Source organism: Micromys minutus, assembly GCF_963924665.1.
Source record: "Micromys minutus genome assembly, chromosome: 7".
NCBI classification, from domain to species: Eukaryota; Metazoa; Chordata; class Mammalia; order Rodentia; family Muridae; genus Micromys; species Micromys minutus.
This window is the reverse complement of record NC_137976.1, coordinates 60,732,506-60,745,039: the sequence shown is the minus strand read 5'-3', so window position 1 is coordinate 60,745,039 and position 12,534 is coordinate 60,732,506. Positions and strand designations below refer to the sequence as shown.

Genomic DNA, 12,534 nt, shown 5'->3' with positions numbered 1-12,534 from the left:
CGCTTCATGATGACGACACAGCCAGCCGTACCAGGTTCTGCAGTAGGCCGCCCACATTTCCGTTTCCGCAGCCGCCGTCTGGTCCTCCTGGCCGTGGTCGCATCGTGGCTCGTGCTTCTGCATCATGTCGGGTGGCCTACTGAAGGCGCTACGCAGCGACTCCTACGTGGAGCTCAGCGAGTACCGGGACCAGCACTTCCGGGTGAGGCGGGCTGGGCCACGAGAGGGGCAGCCCTTGGGCTCGAATGCTGAGAAACGGTTTACACTTGGCTTACTGTGTCTTCCAACCTGATTTGCTGGGGCCCAAAATGCGAATGGAGTCCCAGCAGTGTTTGAATATCACTGAAGCCACTTTATCTCCCAGGGAATCTGAGACTGTTTCTTCTTGTTGCTGAGAGTACCAGCATCCAGGGAGGTGTGGCGGCGGCCTCTGTTTGATGGGCTTGTCTTGCTTGGGAAAGGGATTAATTATCCTCGTGGCGGCTGACCAGACACTAGGGTGGGGTTTGTACAATCAGCCAAACACCGCCCTTTGGTACTTCGATCCTTTCTTCAGTAAGACAACCCTACAAAAAGTTGACAGTAAGTGGGAGGCTTAGAGTTGAGTTCTCTGTGGCTGTCTGGCGGGCATCGGGACAGACTACACGAGTCACATTAAGGTTGTCTGGATGGCAAAATCTAGTTCAGCCAGTGGCTGAAGAGAAGCCCCGTCTCGAAAAACAAAACAAAGTAAGAATAAATTCAGTCAGCCCAATTTTAAAATGTTTGCTGTGTGTCTGGTATTAGTTATGCTTCTATCACTTTTTACAGTTCTCATTACTTGGAACAGTCCCACATCAATAACCAGTTTGAATTTAAAACACTGCAAGATTAAAACCAGGGGAGGAGTCATTCATTCACTTGTTATCAAAAGCCTGTAACTCTCTTCAGACAGTGATAGTTCCTGTCATGTGCATTTTCTAGTGTAGTCTAAATGCAATGTGTCAGTGCTGTGTTAAATGTGAAATTAAGTTACAGTGAAATTATTATAGACTCTGCATTTTACTTGTATATGAAGAAAGCAGAAAAGATTGGCAGTACAAATACGTCCAATAGCCAGGTGTGGTGCTGGACATCTGTAGTCCTAGGAGAAAGATCACCATTTTGAGATCAGCTTGCACAAGTAGAAAGCAAATGTTTCCTCTGAAGTTCTAAACCCTTGTTTGTTAGTTTTTTAACAGTGTCTATTTGGTCTGTAGATGTCACCTGTTCAGTCCTTTAGCAGTCTTATGTGGCAGTGGGAATAAGGCCAGAGCTTTACTTTATTCTGGTTGTTGTTGTTTGAGACAAGGTCTTACTATATTATATTGCCTTGGCTGACTAGGAACTCAGCATGCAAACCAGGCTGGTTCTGATACATTACATATAGTTCTTACAATGGAATAAAACTCTCAGACTTGCAGTCCTTTGAGCTTCCCTGGGGGCAGATAAAATTACTATTTTCTTGTGTATAGCTGTATGTTCTTGGGTTTTAAAACTAACTTGGAGGGCTGGAGTGGCTCAGAGGTTAGCACAGGCTGTTCTTCCAGAGGACTCGAAATCAATTCCCAGCACTCGAATGATGGCTTCCAGCATCTGCAACTCCCATTTCAGGGGATCTGGTGCCTTATTCTGGTCTCTGAAAGCACTTGGCTTACACATGGTGCACAGACATGCAGAATGCAGGCAAAACACTCATAAGAAAATAAACTCAAACCAAAAAACTGTAACTTGGGAGGTGGATGTGATGGCCCATGCCTGTCATCACAACATTTGGGGAAGATGGTAGTAAGGCTACTAGGAATTTGAAACCAGCTTGGACTATGTGGTCCTGTCTCAGAAAACAAAACAATTGGGCTGAGTAGACATAGCTTATTAGGTAGAATGCTTGCCTGGTATATGTGAAACCCTTGTGTGGATTGTAAACTCAGAGTGGTGGTGAATGCCTGTAATCCCAATACTTGGAAGGTAGAGATAGGAGGATCAGAAGTTCAATGTCATACTTGGTTATACAGTAGGTTCAATGCAACCTAAGCTACATGAAACCCTGTCTCAAAAACAAGAGGCTGGAGAGATGGCTCAAGTACTACTGTGCCAGAGGATCTCCTGTTCAGTTCCTAGTGTATCAGGTATCTTACAGTTTCAGGAACTCTGATGCCTCTGGCCACCAAGGGCTTACTACATTCGGGTGTGCACCACCCCATCCCCCATACAGAGAAATGAACTAACTTAAAAAATAAAACTACAGAGCTGGAGAGATGGCTCAGTGGCTAAGAGCACATACTACTCTTGAAAGGAGCCAAGTTTGGTTTCCAGTGTCCACACCTTGTGGCTTAGAACTGCTTCTAATTCCAGCTCCAGGGGATACAACACCCTGTTGTCTCTGAAGGCACCTGGATTCTCATGTCCATGCCCACACACAAACAAGGGCGTATACATTTAAACTGACCCTTTATACTCTTTGTTTCTTTGCTTCTTTCACTTGGCACTCCATCTTGGAATAGCTCAGAGGTTAAGAGCACTTGCTGGTCCTGCAGAGGGTGAGGGATTGGTTCCCAGCACCCACCTTGTGGCTCACAACCATCTATAACTCCAGTTCCACTCCCTCTTATTGCATCCATAGGTACCCATGAATGTGGTACACGTACATACATATAGGCAAAACACACATTAAACAAGGTCTTAAAAGAGAACTCTAGTTTCAGAATAGTCTTTGAGAAGCTTCTAGACCCGGACTGAGACAAGCTGTGGTGAAATATACCAGGCTCTTAAGTTTCCCTTCAGTGTTTCCATGTTTTTCTAATCTACTACTAAATGTGCTCACATAAAGCCTGCTATCCTGAGTCTGTGCTACAGAGCATTCAGAGGTGATCAATGCACTCATACTCAGAATCAAGGAAACTGGATCAGCATTACTTAGGGAGTACTAAATGAACAATGGGAGATTGAATGAATGCCCTGAATATGAGTCCTCTCAGCTACTTGATAGGCTGGATTCCATCATCTGGTTAATGTCTGTGCCTTCACACTAGGGTAAAAAATGCATAATCAGTTGGCAGGTCTGTTTAATCACATGTGCACGTCTGTGTCCTTTCCAGTGGAAATACTAAAAGCTACTACACTTTTTGTAAAGACATCTAAGATACCATGCTGAGTGTGGTGGTTCACATTTGTAATGACAGCATCAGGAGGCTAAAGCAGGATGTTCAAAGATCAAGACCAGTCTAGGCTACAATCTAATAGGGGGCCTAGGGCTAGGGATGTTATTCGGTATGTTATTCGGTTATACCTTAAGTTTGTTCCCCATCACCACAATCAGATACCATGGCCACAATGAACCATCTTATCCCCGAGGGTTGCCAGGTGTGTTGGTTGAAGCCCACATAAACTCCAGCTCTTTGGCTTCATCCTGTTTTTTAAAGAAAGTAACTCTTCCTGGATTTGGTGGTACACACCTCTAATCCCAACACACAGAACTCTTGAGGCAGGTGAGTCTCTTGAGTTCTAGACCAGCCAAAGCTACATAGTCCTCTTAGTAATCACTCATGCTATTAGTGATTTTAATAGGCTGTAGGGGAGTATCACAGGAGTTCTTTGTGTTATATAGGGTAAGGGGCCTTTCTGATGTGTTCCATCAAAGGTGTAGAATTTAAACTTGGGCCATTAGAGGATCCAATGCTGAGAGTATGGACTATGTAAGAAAAGGGTATGCTACTTCTGTATAGGTATAGGAGGGGTTACATGCTTTCCTCTCAATTAAAAGTGGTCTGAACCTTATGTATTTTAGAATGAGAATACTTCCAGGCTGGTAGGGCTTTTGCCTAATAGTCACATCCTGGTTTAATCCCCAACACCACCCAAAATAAACAAAAAATCCCACAGTTTAAAAAAATGTGCATTTTAATTTTATGCACTTGAACATTTGCTTGTATGTATATGGCTTTACACCACAACCATAGAAGCAAGAAGAGGGCATTGAATCCCCTAGGACTGGCATTATTGAGAGTTAAAAGCTACCATGTAGGTAATGGAATCAATCAGTGTCCTCTGGAATAATCAGCCTCTTAGCCTATGAGCTCTATCCACCCCCACTTCTACCCCTCACCCCCCAAACAACCTCTGTGGCACAGAATAATATGTCAGGAATCAGGATGATGAGAGACTTTAATTTCTAAGTCAGAATGATTATCTGAATTAGAATTAGGATACGACTTTAAAGCAGGGCTGTACATTGTTAGTTTTCAGATTGGTTCACTGCTCGAGTAATGCTTGTGGAGGGCATAGGGATCTTCAGAAACTGGTTCTTCTAACCTCCCTGAGGGTTACCCATGCTCCTGCTCTGCACTGTGTACTCTGGGCTAGGCTGGCACTCAGCCTTCTAGGACATTGTCCTGTCTCTCATCCCGTCTCCTGAAGGAGTGCTGGGATTACAGGTGTGGCCATCACATCCAGCTTTTCACGTGGATCCCAGGAATCAAACTCAGGTTGACAGGGCTTGTATAGCTAGGCTGAGAGTCCTGTATCTCCAGCCCTAGGCAAATTTCAGGCTGCAGGGTTTAACTTCATCTCTATTTGAATGTCTAGGGTGACAATGAAGAACAAGAGAAGTTACTGAAGAAAAGCTGTACATTGTATGTTGGAAATCTTTCCTTTTATACAACTGAAGAACAGATTTATGAACTCTTCAGCAAAAGTGGTGATATAAAGAAGATCATCATGGGTCTGGATAAAATGAAGAAAACAGCGTGTGGATTCTGTTTTGTGGAGTATCCTTCTAATCTAATATAATGTAGATTAGAGCCAGGACAGAATTCAAGGGCCTGAGTAGACAGGTCATTGCATGGACCCGGCTAGCCTGAACTCAGCCATCTACCTGTCCCTGATGCCTGGTGTAAAGTGTGCCAGTGCACACCCACTCTAGCCATCTACCTGTCCCTGATGCCTGGTGTAAAGTGTGCCAGTGCACACCCACTCTAGCCATCTACCTGTCCCTGATTCCACTTGCTTTGTTCAGGTATTGTTACAATTTCTGTACCTTTCCTTGGAATTCTGTTCACATACCTTTAATCCCTTAAATCCGAACACTCAAGGGGCAGGCAGATCTCTGTGTTTGAACTCAGCTTGATGTACACAGTAAATTCCAGAATAGCCAGAGCTATACAGTGAGAATACTCTGAGTATGTAGGGTGTGTAGGCAGCAGCTTCTAAGACTACGAGTTGACGAGACATTTGGTTGGCTGCCCTGGGACAGTCTCAAATAGTCTCTAAAACATTAGAGCATCATCTCAGCCTTCTGATCCAGAATATCTGATAGACCTTATATGAATTGGGAATTATGAAGGAAAGACTGTCTCAAACCAAAAAAAGATGTTCTCGCATGTTGCTCAAACTAGGTCTAAACTCCTGGGCTCAGCCCTCTAAGCTGATTTTGGTGTCTGGAGTCAAAAACATTTCCTTCATTCCTCCCCTAAGACATAAAAGGGCCAAATTTCTGAAGTTTTGAATCCTAGGAGCAGTAGCATGAAAGAGTTCACAGGAGACACCGGGAGAATAAAAAAAGCCCCATAAGAACCAACGTGTTTCCATTTGCCTTGCAAGTCACAGATCAACATTCATAAGTACACAAAAGCAAGCTGCCTATTGCTCATTGATTCTGCGTTGTTAAGCATTCATACAGCAGAGAGTCAAGTGCCTACTGATTACTAGGGTATTGTCTATGTGTCAGATACTATAATTTCACCAAATGTTTATCTAAAGACAAGAATCTAGACCAGCAAGTTTAGCTGCTAGTTATAATTGCTTAAGTCTAAGATTTAGTTAAATTAAAATTAAGATTTGGTTTTATTTATATATGTATTAGAGCATGTCTCTGTGTTTATGCATATGAGGGTAAGGTTTTCCTTTTTTGTGTGAGTGCTTTGCTTATAGGTATGTCTGTGCACCTGTGCATACCACTAGCTGTGAACTACCACATAGGTTCAGGGGACTGAGCCCAGGTCCTCTGAAAAGCGGTGCTCTTAACCACTGAACCATCTCTCCAGCCCCTTTTGCATTTGCTGTTGTTCTGTACATTGTTTCCGTTTTGAAACAAAATACAGAATCTTGGTATATAGTCCAGGCTGGCCTCAAAACTCACAGCAATCCTGCTGCTTCAGCATCCTCAGTGCTAGGATTATAGACAGGAGCCACTATGTTCAACTGTATCATTGTTCTTGTATAAGAAGTTTGTGGTCTTATGTTAACCATTTTCTATTTGCAAAAATCAGAATGTGGGCCAGTTCATTGTTAGCAGGTGTATCTAGGAAAGCATGACTGACTCAGGCCTGAACAAATGTTACTTACCTGTCCTTTACTGCCCAGGAGTATTGTTGGACCAACTTTGAATTGGCTTCTACAAAATGAATTTCAGTGTAAATAATCTGGCTAGGTTAGATTTTCCACTTTTATTTATTTTTATTCATGCATCATGTAGGTGTATTGCTCCGTCTCCAAAATGTCTGAAGAAATGTTAGTGTTCCTTAACACTTACACTCTAAGATACTATTCAAGAGCAGATGCAGAGAATGCAATGCGGTACATAAACGGAACGCGTCTGGATGACCGGATCATACGGACAGACTGGGATGCAGGCTTTAAGGAGGGCAGGCAGTATGGCCGTGGACGGTCTGGGGGTCAGGTATGCTACAAGGCACCTGAGCTCAGTCTCTGTCTGAGATTCCAGTTACAATGCAGGTCTTTCTTCAGTTTCTGGTTATCTTTTGTAAGGAGCTTGTGCTTGTTAGTTTTGATAGGGTTTGGGGTGGGTGGGGGACTTCCTGAAACAAGATCTTGCCATGTAGCCAAACTGGCATCAAACTTGAGATCAGATCCTCTTGTCTCTGCCTCCTAAATGCAACAATGCCTAGAACAAGAGCAAAGTGTACTCAAATGAATTTTACTCTTAATTTTTATGCCCTGGTGGTTTGTGGCCATCTGAAACAGTTTCCCTATGTCTACCATGTGTTACATCCACCTCCCACAGTGCTGTTGTTTTGCTTTTCAATCTAGGTTCGGGATGAGTATCGGGAGGACTATGATGCTGGAAGAGGCGGGTATGGAAAACTGGCACAAAAACAGTGAGTGGGGTGAGACTCAAGTACACAGCTCACAGAATATCAAACATGATGATGCTGGAGAACATTACCCAAGGTCTCATCAGTGTCTCTGTTGTACTAGAAGTCACTTCTGGTTTTCCTCTGAAATATTAAAAGACAGAATCCAAAGAATACCTTTAATTCTAGTCTTATTAGGATGATTTTCTGTTACTAAGTCAAAAACTGTACACCTGGGCAACAGACACAATCTGATTAAACTGTCAGCTGGATACCACACTTTTAGGGAGTGTCAAAATTGACTTTTCAAGTAGTTGGTGATCTTCATGGGGACAGACATGATTTTCATGTTTTCATGTCTATCAGTGAGGTTTTGCTACGGTCTGTATAGCCTTGCTCTAAATTAGGGACAGGATTTTTATATTTTCAGTAGAGTGGGCACAAAAGTCAGCCTGGGGATGCCACCTGCTTCTGTGCTATCAGGACTTGAGGAGTGCTCACTAAACACATTCTCGAAAGGTGCAAATGTCTCACTGGGAGGGTTTAAAACAAAACAAGGGAATGGGATGAAAGCTCAAACATTGCCTTGACATGGAAGCTGAGATTGGAACCATCAAATTATTCTTAGGATAGGCTTTAGAAAAGGACTTCACCCAGGCCAGTGATCCCAGCGACTTGGGAGGCTGAAGCAAGAGGACCAAAAGTTCAAGGCCAGCCTGGGGACCTTGTGAGCCTCCTTCAAAACAGAAACATAAAGAACGAGGGGCACAGCAGTTAGGGGCTTCCTTAGCATGTGAGTGCTCCTGGCTTTAATCCTTGTGATTAACAATAAGACTCTGAAAATTAGGAGAGTATTTAACAACAGAAAGCCTCCTCTAGGAATGTCTATTAAAACTGATACACATATTTTCATCTTTTTTCCCCTGAAATTGTGCTTAATGAGATACAAGTATTAATAGTAAGCTAGAGGTCAGTTTCAACAGGAGTCTAGAGGTCTTTTTTTTTTTTCATTTTCTTTGTATTATTACATATGAGTAACTTTTGATACTAAAGCATCGTCTAATTCTCACTAGTTTTTTCAAGGTTGGGGCAGAAAACTTTAATGCTGTACTAAGTGTGGAGCTGTAACAACTGTAATGCTTAGGAGGCCCATTTGCAAATACTCAACGAAGAGACAGAAATACAGCTTTTTTTAATACTATAGCTTGAACTGTTTATCATACATCTGCAGTAAAATAGAAGTCAGATTTCAATAATGTATGACTCAAAACACTGGGAATTTTATCTTCTGTAACAAGTTTCAATAAAGTCAGACCAACTTTATTCTGTGTATATTTTTATTCTGTGTATATTTCCTCGCCTATAAAGTGGGACATGTTTTGGTGCCTCTTTACCTACCCTGTGTGAAAGCACTGAACTAGATACCAGAGCTACATTAAGAGGATATTTCTCGGCTCGGGCTTGAGTACGCTAACTTTGGTGATCTTTTTTATTATACCCCTCTTTCCTGTGTCAGAGTATCTATATCAGAACTATAGATACTATAGAACTCAAAGAAAGTGAGGTCTCAGAGATACATGCCTAGTTGGGTGAGGTACTTGCTGTCTTCCAGGGGACCTGGGTCCCCTAATGAGTACTCCATGGTACACTTACATGCAGAACATATCAAATGACTGTTAGATAGCTGCACACTGGTGGTCCCACCAGGGATCAATGGAGGGTCTAGAAACTTCAAAGACAGCCAGAACCACACAAAAAGAAAAGACAAACAAATTAAAGGTGTATGCTCGATGGGACTTAGAATGGTCACTCTTCAGTGAACCTTGCCATGGAATGACTCTATACATTATTCAAGACAACAGAACACATGTTTATAAAGGCATTAGTTTATTTTTCAAAAAAATATTTTGCTAGAAGGGTTGAGTACTGACATGATCATAGTCTTTTAATAAAATCTGACCAACAGGTATCATTCAAGCGAACAACTTGTCTAGGTCTGCTTTTGTAATCCCCAAATACAATAGCACTTCTTGGATGCTGTTCCCCAGATCTTAAGATATCTGCTAGCCAGGAGGCAGAGCTAGCACATAGCAAAACTGTACTTTATAATTGTTGATTAACTTGGTCTCTTAACATAAATGAAGCACATCAGGTAATCACTGTCCCTGACCTGCAGAGGAAAGGGACGAGTCCCTAGTTAGCTCTGTATTCCACCCATACTCACAATGACCATGTTATACATATTCAGTGGTAAACAGAATACAGTGCAAAGCCAAAAATATGCTGTGAAATTGGCAGCGACTTTTCCTTGAGAGGCCAACTAAAAGTTAAGTTTCCCATGATTCCTAAAAAAACTAAAGATGATTTAAGTCTATATTGATTGCTAGAGGTAACAAAAGAAACTACTACTGGAAAGAAGCAACTACAGGCAGGTAAGTGTGCCCATGAGGACTGGGCAGCTTGCTGAAGGCTCATCGTATATAAATAGCTCTAGTTTGTGCAAGGCTTACATTCATCCCCAGTGACATAAAGATTCTGCAATCTAGGATTTGAAAGCTAAGCAGAAATTTACACGTAGTTACAAGAAAGAACAACTATGTGCTGACACCAAGTCTCACTAATGACAGAAACAGGTGTGGAACATACAGAAAACCCAACATGTAGGCTAAAGCAAGCTGAGTAGTAAACCTGAAGGTGTCCTATCAGGCTGGCAGGAAGACCTGGACCTGGATGGCCCGTTCCCTCCTGCAGACCTCACAGATTATCACCATTATGATTCTCCCAGGCATACTGGTGCACCATGTAATCTAAACTGGGGAGACTGAGGCAGAAGGATTGCGAGTATGAGGCCAAACAAAGATCCTGTCTCAAGATTCTCAAAGGAACACAACTGGGGAAGTGAGTGAGATACTTCCTTAAGACATCTGAGTCCGTCTGGCTATTTCAGTGTAGGCATACCATCAAAATCCCACAGTAACGTCTTGCACATAAACTTTGAAGAAGCTCATGCTGGTAAAATTAGGTCTGAAAGTCTTAAGACTAAGCTGGGAATGGTGACAGAGACCTAATCCTAGCACCTGGGAGAGTACTAGGAATTCGAGGTCATCTTCAGCTACACGGTGAGTTTGAGGCTAACCTGACACATGAGACCCTGCTACACAGACTCCTTCCCTAAAATATCTTCACCAGCTGGCCTGATGGGGCTAGCCTATCAGTACTAATTTCTTGGGTGACAGGAGTATAAACTGAAGACCACGTTCAACCACTGTGCAAATTCAAGGCCAGCTAAGGGAATGTCATAAGACCATGTCTCAAACAAAGTCAAAGTACAGAGGTTGTAGCTCAGTAATAGAGCTTGTCTAACATACAAATGGGCCCTGCATTCAATCCCCAGTACTACCAAAACAATAAAGGTATCTTCCCCTATCTAAATTCTCATCTTCCCCAGTGGTGACACAGCCTTAGCCTATAGCAACATAAAGTGCCCCTACCTCAGTCTTTAATGACCGGAAGCACAGGAAATGCTGAGCTGGCTGTATGCTGAGGACTCGGCCTGGATGAGAGAAGAGCACCATGGCTGCTGCCTATGTCAGCCTAGGTGACTCAGCTCTCACCAAGGCAGTAACCCTACCCAGCCATTCTCCTGTTTTGTTTTTCAAACATGTCATTCCTAACTAGGCAGTTATCCTGTCATGTACTTGGTAGTTTTCTACACAAGTCTCTTACACTTCCTTCAATTTTGGGAGAGGAGAAAAAATAAAAACCAACAACAACAAAAACTGGTTTGGCTTTGCATATTCCTTTCAAACATGACACAAAAAAGCCACTTTGATCCTAATTCATAAGACAGGACTACTATACAGCCCCTTCAATAAACAGGGTGGTTCTTGAGTACAGGAGTCAGATTGTTCTTGTGGAAGCCAAATGAGCCCTTTAGGATGCTGAGCCACCAGAGAAGACTGGAGAAAACGTCCCTCGCCACTGCTCTCCCAGGGACCCCAGTGCTGCCTCCTTCCCCTCTTCTCCCACCACATGCAAAAGACCATACACCAGTCTTCTACTTTTGAGCATTTGTGTTTTATATGCCTTAAGGGAAGAATATTTCTGGTAAATCTTAAATGCCTTGGAATACATGGGCAGCAACACAGAGAGGTGATAACTAGCAAATTACTTCCATGAAAAGCCAAATTCTTATTTATTTAACTATGAGTTTGATGGATGCTAAGTTTTTTTCACAAGTCAAACCCAGGGGGGGGGGAAATCCAAGAAAATTCAATGTCTCAGGAAAAGGCTTTATGAGATTTATTTTACGTATTATAATTCTTAAAACCAAAATGGGAATCTTACTGTATGGTGTACTGTAACTATATTACCAGCACTGGGGAGACAGAGACAGGTCTAGCTTGAGTTTGAGGCCAGCCTAGCTACTGTGAGCTCCAGAGCAGCTTGGGCTACATAGTGAGACTTTGTCTCAAAACATTATCAAAGTAACCCTTCCCCCTGCCTTTTTAAAAATAAGGTAACTGGCACCCAAGGATACTGCTTTTTCCTCATACCTTAAAACTCTTCTCAGAACCATGTCCCTAAGCAGAATAGCCCCTCTCACCTTCAGAAGGAATATGTCTTGTGCTGGAGACTCATCTGAGGGATGTCAGCAAAAGGTGCTGCTGGTGTAACTGAAACATGACTGGCTTTTCACAACACTCCTAGCTACCCTTCCTTTATGCCATAGGGAACATCTATTCTGAGCTATGCTGTATCAAAAACATCTTGCATTTTTTATGTTCTGGGGTTAACTTTTAAACCTGTATTTAGTTCATATCTAACTATGTTTCAAAAGCTGCACCAAATCTACTAGGCTTTTTTTTTTTTTAATACTCTTTACTGCATGCTCTGTCTATGTGCATGCGTTTGGATAATAAATATTAAATATGGGAGGGATGTATGGAATCCATAAAGTTAAAAATGAGACTAAATTGAACATTAAAAAAAAAAGTACATGATAGCAGGAGAAATGAAGGGCAAAAATAAATCTGAGGTAACAATAAGTGGCCCAATACCACCAATCTGAAGTATCTGTAAAGAGTCAGTAAGTGTTTGGAGATTCAAGTAACAAACCATCTGCTCCAACATGGCGCCTACTGGAGTCCCTGCTGAGTGAGTGTCAGTCTAGGAGCCGGCACTCACACAGCTCCTTATAGATCCTTTTCCGAACTCGAGGCATGTCTTCTTGAGAAAACTGGAAAGGCTGCTCTAGGGCGAGGCACTTGCAGTACTGCGAAAAGAAAAAAAAACTGTCCCAGACACCTGAGAGGCATGTACAGCCCTACCTCCACCCACTGCCTTTTAGACACACACCTAACAGTCTAAAACTGCAGAATAACATTCATGGGTCTTGTAAGATCACACTGATGTCTTTGAGACA

At 42.5% G+C, this 12,534-nt stretch overlaps 2 protein-coding genes across 4 annotated transcripts in view; one reads left to right on the top strand and one right to left on the bottom strand.

Moving 5' to 3' along the window:
- The first annotated feature begins 64 nt into the window (after positions 1–64).
- On the top strand, positions 65–8,432 carry NCBP2 (nuclear cap binding protein subunit 2). Its single transcript, XM_080918973.1, has 4 exons — positions 65–202; positions 4,603–4,784; positions 6,556–6,694; positions 7,066–8,432. Exons 1-4 carry the CDS (start codon positions 125–127, stop codon positions 7,135–7,137), a joined length of 471 nt encoding a protein of 156 aa, XP_080775099.1. The 5' UTR covers positions 65–124; the 3' UTR covers positions 7,138–8,432.
- A 598-nt stretch (positions 8,433–9,030) lies between these two features.
- SENP5 (SUMO specific peptidase 5) overlaps positions 9,031–12,534 on the bottom strand; it is a 35,100-nt gene continuing 31,596 nt past the window's right edge. For all 3 annotated transcript variants that reach the window (XM_080919426.1, XM_080919427.1, XM_080919428.1), the window contains one exon: positions 9,031–12,384. In XM_080919426.1, coding sequence (XP_080775552.1) covers positions 12,274–12,384 — 111 coding nt within the window. In that variant the 3' untranslated portion in view covers positions 9,031–12,273. The remainder of the gene's footprint in view (positions 12,385–12,534) is intronic.

Bases quoted from the DNA above. Each gene is read 5' to 3' on its own strand.
- NCBP2 (XM_080918973.1), top strand. From the start codon at position 125: ATGTCGGGTGGCCTACTGAAGGCGCTACGCAGCGACTCCTACGTGGAG. The intron at 4,785-6,555 runs GTATCCTTCTAA...TTACACTCTAAG, and splicing joins TGTGGATTCTGTTTTGTGGA to ATACTATTCAAGAGCAGATG. The intron at 6,695-7,065 runs GTATGCTACAAG...TTTTCAATCTAG, and splicing joins GTGGACGGTCTGGGGGTCAG to GTTCGGGATGAGTATCGGGA.